General features: G+C 37.1%; 1 protein-coding gene across 1 annotated transcript; it reads left to right on the forward strand.

The window, feature by feature from the left end:
* Positions 1–1728: 1728 nt before the first annotated feature.
* Positions 1729–13946, forward strand: LOC136679180 (transcription termination factor 1-like). The gene is made up of 10 exons (XM_066657554.1): positions 1729–1879; positions 2778–5856; positions 6756–6941; positions 7658–7733; positions 7826–7962; positions 8039–8243; positions 8338–8421; positions 10556–10621; positions 11620–11705; positions 11912–13946. Exons 2-10 carry the CDS (start codon positions 2832–2834, stop codon positions 12088–12090), a joined length of 4044 nt encoding a protein of 1347 aa, XP_066513651.1. The 5' UTR covers positions 1729–1879; positions 2778–2831; the 3' UTR covers positions 12091–13946.
* The last annotated feature ends 3969 nt before the right edge of the window (positions 13947–17915 follow it).

Below are 17915 nucleotides of genomic sequence, written 5' to 3' on the forward strand. Positions count from 1 at the left end.
ATATAATAACTGTTTTGTTTTCAGTATTAATATTGTACCTTGTAAACACTGAGTACATTATATTGAGTACAATTTCAGCATTATTTGATTTATAGACTTGTCTGCGGTTCGCTTAATATGTGAAATTCTTGCAATAAATAGAGAGAATAACCATTTAACTGAGACCACATGTACTGAGAATGATAATGTTTGCTTACATAGAGGCTACTACTCACTTCCTAACAAGAGACAGGACAGTAAATATGGGTTCATCAGCACAGCTCAGTACTGTGGTGCTATATATTCCTCGCCTGGCATTAGGTTCATGTTTCTCTACTCCAGAGAATCCAGTTCTATTGTCAGTATTTCTCTACAGGGATTAGAGAGGCAGTGTGTGCACATCTGTGTTAGTAACGGTTGCAACTTAATGTAGAATATATTCAATACAAATTTGTCCTCAAATATTTGTACATATGGTGTATTTCTGAAATAAATTAAACTGAATAAATGAACTAAATTAAAATAAATTGATAGCCCTTCGGGCAGCACGGTGGTGCAGCAGGTAGTGTTGCAGTCACAGAGCTCCAGGTTGTGGGTTTGAGCCACACTCCATGTGAAGGTCTGTGAGGAGTTGAATTGGATAAGCAGTTTCAGACAATGAATGAATGAATGAATGATAGTCCTTCTACAAATTCACATGCACAATCCAGGTAATAATAAAGGGAGGCTTTCTGACAGTCTAAGCCAGTGTTATCCAATTCTGATCCTATTCTACCTGTTCAAACAAACTTGACTGAACTAATTTTGTTCCAGGACCTGGTTCTGATGTCAAATCAAAGCTTATGTGATCATCTGAACACAAAGAGTAATACACAATACTCTACAACAAGGACATACTTCTATAAAGAATCATTTAAAACCATGCAAAGGAACTAGATGAAGTACAGTGAACTTCTCTGAATGTCTGTTTATATTCTTAATTGAGCCAAATTTCCTGAAAGGTTGCACCACTATCTTGGAATTCATTAAACTATAACTACATTACAGTGAATTTCCATCTTATTAAGTTCACCTAACTTGTAGCAACATACACTGACTCTATTGTCATATAAACCCACTGTGACTGATTATTTGCAAATTATTAGCACCATTTCTCCCATGTCCATTAATGGAAAGGAGTTGCTATAAATATTTATTTCAATAGTGGGCCATTTTCGAGGGCGTTACTATAGGGTTTACACATTTAAACTGATTATAATCCAATACTGTGCTGAGTACAAAACAAATAATACAGTCTTATAATTCTGTAAACAAATTAAAATAATGATTGTAGACATGAGAGACCTAATGGATTTCATAAGTTTGCAGTTCACTCCATAATCAAATTACCAAAAGTATATAATTAAAATATCAGGAGTGCTATGTATTTCGTTTTCACTGAAACGTAATATTTGAAACTATATAACTAGTAGAGGGTATCTAGTTCTGTTGGAGAGAAACTATGCCCTTTTTTCAAATCACAAAGGCTGCATTTCCTACATTCGCCTTCCCACAAAACATCTAGATCCCCCACTTTCTGGTTTCTACCCACTTGCTTCGTACGCCCCTCCCACTTGCTGGTTTCCGCCCACTTGCTGGTTTCCGCCCACTTGCTGCGTACGCCCCTCCCACTTGCTGGTTTCCGCCCACTTGCTGGTTTCCGCCCACTTGCCGGCCTGCAGAGATATGTACTTGAGTGTGGTGTGCAACACCAGTTGGGATTCATTTCTCTTCCTGTACACTAGAGGGCAGTGAAGAAGATTCGGCCTCAAGTTTCCACAGCTCCTCGTGTTTTATTTTAAGGCAAGAAGCATCACTTGGTCCTGAGATCTATGCATGAGAAACGTGCGACTTAAGTAAGGTAAGAACTCACTAAAGTTACGTCTCACCGCACTGCCATGAGCCTTAGCTATGGTCATACATGTCGACAAACCACTGTTGTGTGTAGGGACTGCTGGGTTTTGTTTCGACAGAGTTTTAGATGTAACTGTCTGAGGTGTATGAAGTACGCACAATGTTGACAGGAATTCGTGCTACTTTCGGCCGAATATAAATTCCTTTATTTATCGCTAACATTTTTACTTAACGCTGAACGTAGACACCGGTATTTTAATGCCTTACCGCCTGTAGTGGCAAGAATATTAGGACAAAAACAAACAGAAGAACAATGATCAAGTGACATGCCTGCACATGCCCAACAGGGCAGTGAAGAGCCGAGTAAGGAGCAAGAATACAAATAAAAACACGGGCAGACAGAGGAACACTGTATTCTTCAGTTGTTATTTAGATAGTATAACGTGAGTCAGTACCTCTATTGAGAACCACGAATTATTTCTATAAACCTTTGTATGGTGAAAGTGTTTTCAGAAGGTTTAAAGCAATGGTTCCCAAACTTTCTCCACAACGCCAACATTCGACCATTAGCTATATTTTTGAACTTTTCTCTCCGACAGTAAATACAACAAGCATATCGGTTCACTGGCTTAAGAAGGTCTGCAAACTTAGGTTACTGCACTGTGTACAAGATCTCACTCGTTTTTAATCTCCTCAAACTAATTTTTAATCCAGAGACTTCTATTCTAGAAAGTACTACCACTACTGGAGCCTTGAATTTCCCTCTGGGTCAAATCTTAATATAAGAAATTGCACAATTTGTTCATTCTGGCTGCCTTGTCTTTTTTATATGTTTTTTGACTCCCCATTTTTAAAATATATCTCTTTAAGATGTTGTCTCTTGCATGACATTTTTATGGTTACAGGAGAGCTACAAGCAGCCTTACTGAAGTTCAAGGACAGAGTGTCAAAACAAATCTATGGGAAACAACAAGGACAAGAAGAGTCGGAAGAGGCATGGAGATATTTTACTTGAGATTAATCCCACCTGCTCCCTTACGTTAAATTCCTCCACACCTGTAGGTTTCCTGGATGGCAATTTACAAGGTGATGAATCTTCATACCTTGAAGCACCTCCAAGAAAAAAGAAAAAGAAAGACAAAGATAAGCAGGGACAGATACCTTTTGGTTCATTTGAAACATCTGAAAATTATGAATCACAGAACAATGCAGAGCAAGTTAGAAAAAAGAAAAAGGACAAACATCGAGAGATAGAAAAAACATTTTCATGTGAAATTGAAAATGTCTCTCAAAACAATGAAGCAGAAGTTAGGAAAAACAAAAAGAAGAAAAAGCAGAATACACACAGAGAGCTTGAAGAACACCTACAGGAAACACCTGAAAAGGAGGTGTCACAGAATTTTGAACATGTTAAGAAAAAGAAAAAAAAACAGAAATTGATTGAAGAACTTCCATGTGTAATATCAGAAAGTATATCGCCGGGTTCTGTAGTACAAGTGAGGAAAAAGAAAAAGGCCAAAGAGAATCAGAGACAGACAGAAGAACATGTTCCCAGTGAAATATCTGAAGATGTCTTACAGGGCACTGAAGGCCAAATTAAGAAAAAGAAAGACAAAGTGAAACACAGACACACAGAACAACATCATCCATGTGAAATATCTGAAAATGGCGCCTTGCAGAAGAGTAAAGAGCAAGTTAAGAAAAAGAAGAAAGACAAAGATAAAAACAGACAGATTGAAGAACATCTTCCTTGTGAAATATCTAATGATGCTTTACAGGTAAATGAAGCGCAAGTTAAGAAAAAGAAGAAAAAAGAGAAACAAAGACAAACAGAAGAACAATGTTCAAGTGAAATGCTTGCACATGCCCTACAGGGTAGTGAAGAGCAAGTAAAGAAAAAGAAACACAAACACAGGCAGACGGAAGAACATCTTGCATGTGAAATATCTGAAAATTATGCCTCACAGAACAGTGAAGAGCAAGAAAAGAAAAAGGACAAACAGAGACAGACAGAAGAACATCTTCCATATGAAATGTCTGAATATTATGCCCCACAGAATAGTGAAGAACAAGTTAAGAAAAAGAAGAAGAAGAAGAAGAAAGACAAAGAAAAACAGGGACAGATTGTAGAACATCTACCATGTGAGATATCTGAAAATGCTTCACAGGTCAATGAGGAACAAATTAAGACCAAGAAAAAGCACAAAGAGAAACATAAACAGGCAGAGCAACACATTTCATGTGAAATACCTGCGAATGTCTTACAGAGCAGTGAAGAGGTTAGGAAGAAGAAAAAGAAAGACAAACACAGGCAGAGAGAGGAGCACATTCCATGGGAAATGTCTGACAGTTATGCCGGTCAGACGAGTGAAGAGCAAAGTAAGAATAATAAAAAGGACAAGGAGAAACAGACAGAAGAACATCTTCCTTTTGAAATGTCTAAAAATGAATTACAGAGCTCTGAAGAGCAAATTAGGAAGAAGACAAAGAAAGACAGGAAGACAGAGGAACGCATTCAATGTGAAATATCTGAAACCTGTGCCTCACAGGACAGTGAACAGCAAATTAGGAAGAAGAAAAAGAAAGACAAACACAGGAAGACAGAGGAACACATTCAATGTGAAATATCTGAAACTGGTGCCTCACAGGACAGTGAAGAGCAAATTAAGAATAAGGAAAAACGGAAACGGACAGAAGAATATCTTCCATGTGGAACATCTGAAAATGCCTTACAAAGCCCCGAAGAGCAAGTTAAGAAGAAGAAGAAAAAGAAAGACAATCAGAAACACACAGAAGACCATTTTCCCTGTGAAACATCTAAAAATAGTTCACAGAACAGTAAAGAGCAAGTTGACAAAAAGAAAAAAACAATAGATCAGATTCTCTGTGAAATATCTGAAAATGATGCCTCACAAAGCATTGAAAAGCAAATTAGGAAAGAGAAGCAGGGACAGTTGGAAGACTTTCCATGTGAAATATCTGAATGTGATGCCTCATTGAATAATACACAGCAAGTGAGGAAAGAGAAGCAAGGACGGCTAAAAGAGGATTTACCATGTGAAATATCTGAAAACCGTGCCTCACAGAACACTGAAGGGCAAGTAAAGAAACGGAAGCAAGGGCAGTTAGACAAACATTTTCCATGTGAAGTATCTGAAAATAATGCATCACATTACAGTGAAGTCCAAGAGAAGCAAAGACTGATCGAAGAGAATTTCATATATGAAATATCTGATGATGATGACTCACAGGAAAGTGAAGCCCATGTTAGGAAAGAGGCGGAGAAACGGAGACAGACAGAAGAACATCTTCCTTGTAAAGAATCTGAAAATATTGCCTCACAGAACAGTGAAGCCCATGTTAGGAAGGAGGCAGAGAAACGGGCACAGGTAGAAGAACATCTTCCTTGTAAAGAATCTGAAAATATTGCCTCACAGAACAGTGAAGCCCATGTTATGAAAGAGGCAGAGAAACGGAGACAGACAGAAGAACATCTTCCTTGTGAAGAATCTGAAAATATTGCCTCAAAAAACAGTGATGCACATCTCAGGCAAGAGAAGCAAAGAAGGATAGATGAGTATTTTACAGGTGAAAAATCTAAAAAAGATTGCTCCCTGAGAAGTGAAGAGCAAGCGCAGAAGAAAGAAGGAAATATAGATAAAGTGACACGTGATTACTCCGCGGTTTTAAGGAGAAGCACATTGAATTCCACTTCATCAGCAACACAAACAATACAGAGTATTAAAAATCAGTTAAATAAAAGGTCTGAAGCAAATGTAAAAGAATATGAAGACGACCCGATAAGACCTAAGATTGGCACCAAATCGACAAGGGGGAAAATATCAGGTGGCTCCAGACAATTTGATCCACAACTTTTTGAGGAGCTCAAAGAATTTTTCCCTAATATATCTTCACAACGTCCAGATGAAATAATAAAAATGATAAATTATGACCTGCCAAGGTTTAAAGAATTCAAGAAAATGGGTAAGCTGACTTTTTTTGTGCCAATTATTATTATTTATTTATTTATTATTATTTTTTTTAAATACCATTTTTAAGTCAGCCATAACATTATTACTATGTCCTTGTTATCACACATACTGTCAATTTTTTAGCTCCACTTACAAAGGAGTGTAGTCCATCTGTTGCTCTGCATAATGTGTTTGCAACTTTTCACCCTGTTTTTCAAGGGTTTGAAACTCCAAAGGACCACCAGAGCAGGTATGATTCGAGTGGTAGATCATTCTCAATGCAGCAGCGACACTGATGATGTGGTGGTGTGTTGTGCTGGTAGGAGTGGATCAGACACAGCAGTGCTGCTGTTTTTTCAGGTGCTGTATCTACTCACTGTCATCTCTGTTAGACACACCTACCTCATGATTCCCCTTGTAGATGTAAGGCCAGAAACAGAAGTTCATTTGTTGCTGCACAATTTGTGTTGGTCGCCCTCTAGTCACAGGATACAGGATGCTGTTGGCTGGGTATTTTTGTTTGTTGGACAGTTCAGCAGTGACACTGAGGGGTTTAAAAACTCCAGCAACAATGCTGTGGCTGATCCACTCCTACCAGTGCAACACAACACCACTACATCACTGCAGCACTTAGAATGATCTACCACTCAAAACATCCCTGCTCAGTGGTGGTCCTGAGCTTTGAGGAACAGGGTGAAACAAGGGTGCAAACAAAGTATGCAGAGTAACAGACTACAGTATGTAATTGTAGTACTATAAAGTGCTTCTGCATGTGAAATTATACAATGAATAGTGAATGTAGAAATAAGGATGTGTATTTAGTTTGTTTGGCTGCATACCCTTAAAGACATATTTTTTGAGCTTTTATAACAACTGTTTTAAAGCCTTTACTTGGTAAATCTGTGTTTTCAGGCATTTCCCCGAACAGTGGAAGGTTCTCAGAGAAAGAAGATGAGATTCTAAGGAAGAATGTTGACGATTTCATGGTCCTCACTGGCATTGACAGTGCCAACAAGCTCTTTTTCTCTACACGCTACAAGGAAGAAGAACTAACAATAAGGAACCTTAAAAGGACACATTTGTTCTATAAAAAGATTGGTGAGTGCCCGTGTTTTATTTTTTAATATAATATCTTGGAATGTGGTACAAAGTGATCACTTATCATTTACATTTGCATACCAAAGACCACGTATTTAAACAACCTGTAGGAAATTATTTTAATACAGATGTTGAGATGAAAAGCATTTAACATATGAGCCAATGACTGCCCTCTTAGGTAAAGTTTGTCATATGGACAGAACTGAAATATTTTAATTGAGAAATATTCTCACAAACACTGGCTGCTTGAGGTCAGTTTCTGCAAAAAAAATGTTGATTTAAGCCATGTGTATTGTATTTTATAGGGGTCATTTTTTTCCATGACATCAGTTTAAACAATCTATACATGGCACGCTCCACCTTTGGTAATATGATTTCTGTGTATGATTAAGATTGTCCCCATATTTTAACTGTTCTTGCAAATGATATTGATGGAATCCAAACATGTGTATGGCTGTTAAAATATTAAACTGTAGTTAAATGTACTAGTTTAATAGTACATTTGCACTGTGGAAAATGAATGCATTCCATATTAAAAATGACAATCAAATGATTGTGGAACTGTAATGTGCTCAGGTTATACACCAAATGGCAGTCTTTTTAGTAAACCAATTTATGAGCTGTATTTGCCAGTTATATAAATGTAAACCTGATTTCTACCATTTCATTCTTTTTTTTTTTTTTTTTTTCTTCTTCTCCAATGTCTGTCATAACAGCGGCTGGAATTCCACGGTCCTGTCATGATGTTTATGCTCGTGGGAGAAGAATATTTGATAACTGCCACAAGGGCCAGTAAGAGAAATTTTATTTGAGTACAGGAGAACTGAAGTGTTTATAAATCTAACACTGAAGTGTTTATAAATTCAATGTTTTTATTTTACAAGCTTTTCAAAGGAGGAGTTAAACAATTTGTGCAAATTACACAATTTATATGGTAATGATTGGAAGAAGATTTCACAGTTGACTGGACGAACTGCCAGCTCTCTTCAGAAACGTTTTGCCAATATTGGTGATGATTCTGGTAAGTGAATATTCTCATCCATTTTCCCTTCCATGATTGTTCACATTGTCTTCCTAATATGTACTTTGTCTCCCAGCTATAAAGGAAGGACCATGGTCCAACCAAGAGGTACAATCACTTTTGCGAGTTGTGAGAAATCATATTGTCAGCAATCTCAAATCAAAGCTAGCAGATCCCAACACAGTCAGAGTAAACAGGGAAACACTGTACAAGGGACTGCCCTGGCAGAAGATTGCAGCCGAAGTGAAAACCCGCACCTGGTCTAAGTGCCGAGAGAAATGGTGAATAATAATTGTGTTAAAACTCTTGCATTTATGTTAATGTTTTTCAGGTGTTGATTTTTAATTACTTATTTATATACTTATTTTTTTGAAGGATGTCTGTTCTGGCTTTGAAAATGACTGGAGATATACAAGCAAGAAAAATATCTACTAAAGTCAAAATAAAGATTATAAAAGGGTAAGTGACGGGCTGGAAATCTTCATATATACACTACTGAGGAAAGGTTTTGCTCAGAGAACATACAAACTAAAAAACAAATAATAAACAACATTATTACAGTAAGGAGTGACATTCTGTATTTGAATGGTTTCCAAATCTTTCGTCGTGGTTACCCTGTATTATTATCATATCGTATAATCATCTAATACCTTGTTCTACTTGTTAATAAATTGTTCATTATGTTAAATTAAATGTGCTGTTGATTTAACATATAACAAAGTAATATGATCAAGGAGAATATCAGCAAAAAATCTGTTCTTGTATTTAGTGTAATGTAATTTACAGTGGTGTGAAAGTGTTCATGATTTTTTTTTATTATTATTAAATAACCTTTTGCCTATTTCAGATCGTCAAACAAATTTAAATATTAGTCAAAGACAACACAGGTAAACAAAATACAGTTTTTAAATAAAGGTTTTTATTATGAAGGGACAAAAATCCAAACTTTACATGCCCCTGTGTGAAAAAGTGTTTGCCCTCTAAACCCTAATAACTGTTTGGGCCACCCTTAGCAGCAACAACTGCAATCAAGCGTTTACAGTAACTTGCAATGAATATTTCACAGCGCTGTGGAGGAAATTTGGCCAACTCATCTTTGCAAAATTGTTGTAATTTAGGCATGTTGGAAGGTTTTCGAGCATGACCCGCCTTTTTAAGGTCATGCCACAGCATCTCAATAGGATTCAGGTCAGGACTTTGACTAGGCCACTCCAAAGTCTTCACCTTATTTTTCTTCAGCCATTCAGAGGTGGACTTGCTGGTGTGTTTTGGATCATTGTCCTGCTGCAGAACCCAAGTTCATTTCAGCTCGAGGTCACAAAACAGTTGGCTGGATATTCTCCTTCAGGATTTTTTAATAAACAGCTGATTTTATGGTTCCATTTATCACAGCAAGTCTTCCAGGTCGTGAAACAGCCCCAGACCATCCCACTACCACCACCATATTTTACTGTAGGTATAGTGTTCTTTTTCTGAAATGCGGTGTTACATTTACACCAGATGTAATGGGACACACACCTTCCAAAAAGTTAAACTTTTGTCTCATCAGTCCACAGAGTATTTTCCCAAAAGTCTTGGGGTTCATCAAGATATTTTCTGGCAAAATTGAGACGGGCCTTTGTTCTTTTTGCTCAGCAGTGGTTTTCGTCTTGGCACTCTGCCATGCAGGCCATTTTTGCCCGGTCTCTTTCTTATGGTTAGGTCATGAACACTGAACTTAACAGAGGCAAGTGAGGCCTGCAGTTCTGTGAATGTTTAGAAACAAAACTTTAGAAATGGCTTTATAACATTTTCCAAACTCATAGATCTCAATTACTTTCTCTCTCATTTGTTCCTGGATTACATTGGATCTTGGCATGATGTCTAGCTTTTAAGGATCTTTTTTTGTTCTACTTCACTTTCTCAGGCAGGTCCTATTTAAGTGATTTCTTGCTTGAGAACAGGTGTGGCAGCAATAAAGCCTGAGTGTGGCTATAGAAATTGAACTCAGGTGTGATAAACCACAGTTGCGTTAGGTTTTAACTGGGCGGCAAAAACTTTTTCACACAGGGCCATATAAGTTTGGATTTTTTTTCTACCTTAATAATAAAAACTTTCATACAAAAACTGCATTTTGTGTTTACTTGTCTTGTCTTTGACTAATATATACATTGGTTTGATGATCTGAAACATTTAAGAGTGACAACCATGCCAAAAATATAAGAACTCCCGAAGGGGTAAACACTTTTTACACAACTGTAATACAAGCACTGATTATTGATATTCTTGATGATAAATAATCGTAAGCAATCTTGGGTGCCTAAGAATTCAGCACAGGTGTATGTATTTCTTTTTTCCTTATCACATTTTTGTTAGTTTTCGGGGAGGTGATTGATTCCTCTCCCTATAAAAGTCAAGAATTGTGGTTAGAGAATGAGGAGCATAAGATTTGTTTAAATACCTCTAATGTTTGGTACACTTGGTTTGAACATGGAAAATGCTGTGCAGTTTGACTTGATTTAAAAACCTCATGAGATGTAAATTTTCCTTAACTAAATGTGGTGCATGTGATGTAAAATTCTAGGTTTTCCTAACATCTTTCTTTTATTTGCAGGATCTACGAAATGAAAGTAGATGATGTTGCATTGGTCAGTTGGGATGATCTGACTGCATTGGTAGGGTAAGCATCATCTCTCCTTTGTGTTACTGAAGTCTGAACCATAGCTGTTACTCAGTAATAGGACTCTGTCTGAAGAACCTAATCAGAATTTTGGCGACTTTTACATAAATCCATCTAAACTAGGGGTGCACAACTCCAGTCCTGGAGGGCAAAGTTAGCAAAGTTTGGTGATACCTATGCTTACACACATGTGAATCAACTCATCTGTAAATTGCCAGGTTTAGGGGTTGTGTTTTGGCAGAGCAATCATCAAACTTTGCTGGATTGTGTTGTGCACCCCTGATCTAAACGTTTTTGATCATTTCATGCTGCATGTAAGGAAAGATGGATAACAACAGCGAGGAATGAATCGTGTACCTCTGTCCATTATTCATTTTAATGTGAGCAATTTAGGGCATGGAAATGGATAGATCGAATCATTTTGTATATATAAATTGAGTAAAAGAAAAATGTGTGAAATTTCTTAATCCGTTTTCATGTCAGTCACAAAATCATCTGGAAAAAGAAATTTTTCATACAATATAGCATGCTGCACAATAAAATAATTAAGTTCTCTATTTCTTTGGAAATCTTAAGCAATTAAGCAACATTTGTTGTAGGATTATCTGAAATTAAATTTAATCTTAATGCTATTAATGTACTTGGAATGGGTAAGTATCCATTGCTTTTTTTTTTTTTTTAATGACAGAGCTGAATTTATTGTAACTTTTGGCAACATTAAATTCTCTTCACAATCATTTTATTTTAAATTTTTTTTATTTATATGATATATTGCCTTTACGTGTGCATTCATTCATATGTACAATTCTAAATTGAAGATTCTATTAATTGAATTGATATCTTATGCAAAGACTTCCAAATGTTGAATTAATGAGTGAACACTGATTGTAAAGCTACTGTAAAGCTATTATTCTTTGGGATTGTTACAGTTCAGTAGCCAATTCAATAACCCTGTAAAACATGATATTCCTGTGATATTTCTGTATTTTTTTCTTTAGGGACGTTCCTCCGACATATGTGCAGAGAGTATGGCACAAACTGAAAGTACGTCATGCCCCAAATTGGCAAAAGAAGACCTTTGGAGGCAAGTCTACTTTTCATTTCGCTTTTGAAATATCCTTAAATATGCATTTACTCAGTTCCAGTGAACCATTAGAAGAAGTGTATATATTTACAATTAACAACTAGAAGATTTGGATACTTTAGGATTTTTAGAATATATTGTTTGCTGAAGTTGTAGGATTTCAGACCTGAAAAGGTATTTCACATATGCCTTTTATCTTTGACCAGAAATTGTTGACTTTCTCTATGAGAATGTCCTGCCACGCTATGAAAAGAAGTTGAAGATAAAAGACGAAGGGACACAGCCCATACAACAGGATACCTTTCTTCTTTCACACGTCTTTGCGGGCGCTGATAAAGAAGATGGTGGTAGTGAAGATTTCATTATCAGTAGTGATTCTGATTAAAAATTGTGACCATAAGGATGTAAAGAGAGCAGTCTTTGGTGCCTTATATTGAAGATTTTCTTTTCAATTTTGTAAATATCCCCAGTGTGAATGTGTTAAGTTATTATGCTAAATGCATTTTTTTAATTTTTTTAATTACATTAGACATGTCACTGTACATGAAGACCAGAATTGTAAGATAGTTCTATAGTAAGATAGAAACATTAGGTTTCTATTTTGCTTAAATGTCTATAAATAATCTGTAGAGTTTGCCCTGTGAAGGACGCCCCCTCCAGGGTATATTCCCGCCTTGCGCCCAGTGATTCCAAGTATGCTCTGGACCCACCGCGACCCTGAACTGGATAAGCAGTTGCAGAGAATGAATGAATGAATGAATAATCTGCAGATTCTTATAAAATGGTTTGTGTTGTTTTCATTAAACTAATGTGAACATACCAAAAATTATCAAAAGGAGAATAGTATTTATTGCCAGTGGTTGTGGTAATGATTACTTAATATTACAGCAAACTGTGCCTAGAATTTTTGCAGGTACTGTTCCAACTACTTTTAACAAGCCATGTGTTTTTGGCTGGTGTTGCCACTTCAAATGGTTGTAGGTTCATTTTATTCCAGTGTTCCACAATTCTAGTAATCACGTTACACATGATCATATTACTCATTGTGCATCAAATTTACCGGTGTTAAATCAACATGGTGATAATCCAATATCATGATATCATCCAGAACCAGATCCTCTTGAATCATATCCCCTGGCATCCCCTCTACCTGCTTTGAAGAATCATATTTGGAGGGGTATTTTTATGTGGTATTAATGGAGTGACTGCAGGTACTACACTTTTAGTTTTAATAAGTATCTACAAATAGCATAAAGTTTAGTAAACCTGGTACTGTCAACTCCCACAAAACAACCCTGTTTTTTTTTAGAGCATGTAAACAGACAAGAAGGATTTAAGCCTATTTTGCTCTTCAGTCTTTGAGATGTGCAAATCTCTCTTAACCTATGGGAAGCACCTGGAGGTAGTCTTCAGAAATACAGCATATATTAGTAATTCATTTTTAGCTCAACAATAATCAAATTTCAATATAGAGTCAGTAAGAACAGACACATGCATTTTTCTACAACATAAAAGCATGTACATTTTAGTATGTTAAGTGTTGTCTGTGGTAAATTTTTATATGGTTAATCATAAATTGTCTCACTACAAGTATCCGTGTATGTAGGACTGCTACCCTAACCAGTAATCTGTATACTAATAGCTAGAACAAGATTGCAAATAATGTATGCTTTTCACTAGCAACAGTTCATAATATGAAAAGATTCATGGAGTCAGGGGAAAAGGCCAATGGCCCTCCTGCAGTCCAAATTGATGGGGCACTGGTTATGCTTTGATTTCTCACCATATGTAGATAATCTATCCATGTTATATAATCTCCCATGCTGGTAGCTATACATTGTGATATAGACAATTTTATTGAAAATATAGTTATAGGTACAGGGGTCCATTTCCATATCGTCTGATCCCTTAATTCACTAAATCTGTGCATAGAGATATAAACAGATTATTGCCTTACGTAAGTATCTTTATATTTGGGTACTGAACAATACCCCATCTGTTGCTGTACAATTTTAAGCTATTGTTTTGATAAGATTAAAAAAGGACTGGGTCTTCAGCACAGATGTTTATGATAGATCCTGGTACCTTCCCTTGCAAGCTATCTGGTCACATCCCATATATTTAAGTCCTCATGTAATGTCTTATTACTACTTTAAACTTTTGGTTTATTTCCTATTTGTAACATTAAAATAATGGAAAATGTAGAAACAGATATTAATATTTTGGCTGATCAGTGTATATAGTATGTGGAGTTTATTAAACAGGCACGGAATACAGATACAATGTAAGTTCAAATGCTTTAGGTATGTACATAAAATTTATAAATAAAAACTTGTGAGACAACAGACAAACTGTCATTCTTTGTACACAAGTGTATTCATAAATTTTGTTGCAATAGGCTTGCAAATGAATCATACAGCAGCACATATTTTAAACTATAGTGTATAAGTGACAGCACAGAATTAAGATAATAAAAGGTTTCAAATATATATAGCAACAGGAATTACAATGTTGGGTATATATATATATTCATATAAAAATAAAATAGCAGCATTGGATAAATATGAGGATATATGCAGTATATATGAGAACATCCAGCAGCAGCAAAACAAATGTTTAAAGTGCAATAGTAAAGTAAAGTGACAAGTGGAGTTAAAGATTGTTCATAAATGTTTGAGGTAAGAAATGATTTCACAGACGTACATGGAGTCCAGTATTAAACCTTAAATTGTCTAAGTGTTATGAGTTCAGCAGTGTGATGACATGGGGGATAAAGCTGTTACAGAACCTGGTGGTCCTGCACCAAATGCTCCAGAATCCAGAGTCCACAGTAAGGATGTGAGGGGTCACTGATAATATTATTGGCTCTGTATATGCAGCGCATTGATGCCAGGTCCTGAATGGAGGAAAGAGAAGACCCAATGATTTTCTCTGATATCCTCACCACTCTCCTCACTTTCTCCCAATCAGAGGCTCTGTAGCCTCCACATCACACAGAGATGCAGCTTGTCAGAGTGCACTCTATGGTGCTTTTGTAAAATGCAGTGAGGATGGGCAGGAGCAGGTGGACTCTCTGCATCTTGCGCAGGATGTGCAGACGCTGCTGTGCCCTTCTGACAAGTGACACTGTGTTTTCAGACCAGGTGAGGTAGTCTGTGATGTGCATCATCTTCCTGAACTCGATGATGATCTCTTTTGTTTGATCCACATTTAAAATCAAGTTGTTCGCTCTGCACCAACCCACAAGCAGCTCAATTTCCTCTCTGTAGACCCGGTCATTGTCACTGCTGATGAGGCCCACCACTGTTTTATCGTCTGCCAATTTCTCAATGTGATTTGTAGCAACCCCAGGGACACAGTCGGGTGTCATCAAAGTGAACAGCAAAGGGCTCTGTACTGAGCAAAGGGCTCAGTACACAGCCTTGAGGGGAGCCTGTGCTGAGGGTGATGACACTGGAGATGTTCTGTCCAACCCTCACTGAATGTGTTTTTTCAGTGAGGAAGTCTAGCAGACAGTTGCTGAGAACGGGCAATGCATCTCACAATTAATAAACCAGTTGTGTGATAAAACCAATCCTTGGTTATTTGTCTGTGTGTACACATCTCTTGAACAGAATTATTACTTTTAGTTCAGATTCAATTTCAGAGCCAAGAACCTACAGCAGGTCAATGAGCATAAGTCATTAATAATAATTCATTCTAGCTAATTCTGTTATAAAATATGTAAAGTCATCCAACATGATGACCTACATGTCCATGCTGAAATTGGACAGCTAAAGACACTACATATTACTTAATGGTTCCCAAACATGGAGCTTAACAAAATGAATTAAATAATTATTAATCAAATAATAATGAATGATCACTGACTCAGCTATGTAGTATTTATGCTGCCGCAACGTGGGGCATAATTATTTCCACTACACTAGATCAAAAAAGATCAGAAAACCAAACAAGAAATTTCTCTCTACACACACTCAAATGCCCTGTATTTAGATAAATACATGGCATTATTCATTACCTGTTATTCATTCATTCATTGAATGAAACCAAATCTTGATGCTAGTACACTGTCTAATTACAGGCCTATTTCTAATTTGCCATTTCTGTCCAAGATCTTAGAAAGAGCTGTGGCCCAACTACTTAGTTCATATCTACATAAGAATCATATATATGAAAAATTCCAATCTGGATTCAGGCAACATCATAGTACAGAGACAGCTCTAGTCAAGATAACAAATGATCTTCTTCTTGCCTCTTGATCAGCTTGACTACTGTAACGCACTACTGTCAGGATGCACCAGCAGCAATTTAAGAAAACTTCAACTAGTTCAAAATGCTGCAGCTAGGGTTCTCACTAAAACTAGAAAATTTGAACATATCAGCCCAGTTTTATCATCACTTCATTGGCTGCCTGTTAAATTCCGCATTGACTACAAAATTTTGTTATTAACATATAAAGCTCTACATGGGCTTGCTCCTGAATATCTTCAAGATACAATTTCCTATTATGAGCCTCCACGTTCACTCAGATCACAGAATACTGGATTTTTAATTGTTCCCAGAATTCAGAAGGCCTCAGCTGGGGGAAGAGCCTTTTCTTATAAAGCCCCCAAACTCTGGAATGATCTTCCAGAAAATGTTCGGGACTCAGACACAGTCGCAATCTTCAAATCTAGGCTAAAAACTCATTTGTTTAGTTTATCATTTGGTAGCTAATGCTCCCTCATAGATAAAGGCGGCAGATTCGGGGGGTCCATGGACACAGGGAATTATAGTAAATTGAGGCGCTGGTGCTGTCGTCCAGCCGCTTCTCGCGATCACTCAGGTTTGTTGGCGGTGGAGCGGAGGGATGCCAGTGTTTCAGGATGCTCCCGTGTCTGTGTGTCCTCCTGGTTCTCTCCTTTTAGTTAAAGCTGTCATAGTCAGATCTGCCGGAGTCATTAGCCACACTCTGGAAATTTTCATATTTTCTACTTTACAAACACAAAACAGTTCAAAACTAATTCCATCCCTTTACATCTTTCCGAGTAAACAACTGCCCACCTGTCTGTTTGGACACTGATGGATGACTGTCGAGATCCTCCTCCACGCTTCAGACCAGCTGCCCACGCTCCAGCAACCACCAAGTGCCTTGAAGCTGTCCCTACACTGAAGTTCTCATGGACTACTAACTATTATCACCAGTAGATTGACCAGAGGAGGATGGGTCACCCCTTGTGAGCCTTGGTTCCTCCAAAGGTTTCTTCCTCAGCTGGGGGAGTTTTTCCTTGCCACTGTCGCCCCTGGCTTGCTCACTTGAGGGTTTTACATTTGTTTTTACATTTCATGTCAAATCTTTGTCTTACTGGAATTCTGTGAAGCTGCTTTGTGACAACATCAGTTGTGAAAAGCTCTATATAAATAAATTTGATTTGATTTGATTTGTCTGAAACCACTTCAGGGTCACGGTGGGCCCAGAGCCTACACAGAATCACTGGATGCAAGGCAGGAACACACCCTGGAGGGGCCGCCAGTCCTTCACAGAGCACCACACGCACTCACACATTCACACTTTTGAGTTGCCAAAACCACCTGCCAACTAGTGTTTTTGGACCATGGGAGGAAACAGGAGCACCCACGCAGACACAAGGAGAACACGCCAAATTCCTCACAGTCACCCGGAGCAGGACTCGAACCCACAACTTCCAGGTCCCTGGGGCTGTGTGACTACGACACTACCTGCTGTGCATGTGCATGTGGCCTTTATTGCTAAGCCCCGCCCATGAGTTTAAAAGCAGACACCTATCGTGTAAATTGTCCTAGATAATATAGAGATCTGTAGCCTATATATACAGTGCAGACAGTAATAATTTATTTTACATAAATTACTAAATTATATTAATTAGTTTTTTAAGGAAGAACACGTGTATTTGCCACAAATGTAAGCTGATATAGTAGTTTTTAAACAACTTAAATGAATTCGAAAGTATTTTCCATGTTAACTTTTCCTTTAATCATCAGTACATATTAACGTTGAAATTATTTGTCTTAATATAGCTTTCACGTATTTTAGTATTATAGTTTTTTTACTTTTAAATAAGTTGAAGTTCAATTCCCACGTGTAAAATGAAACTTTTATGGATTTGGTAGATTATTTAATTTATTACAATATATAAATAGGGAAATGAGGCTTATTGTTTTGTTTTCCCCTCATTCATTTCACTTCTG

The sequence above is a fragment of the Hoplias malabaricus genome, chromosome Y, assembly GCF_029633855.1.
Source record: "Hoplias malabaricus isolate fHopMal1 chromosome Y, fHopMal1.hap1, whole genome shotgun sequence".
Taxonomy (NCBI): domain Eukaryota; kingdom Metazoa; phylum Chordata; class Actinopteri; order Characiformes; family Erythrinidae; genus Hoplias; species Hoplias malabaricus.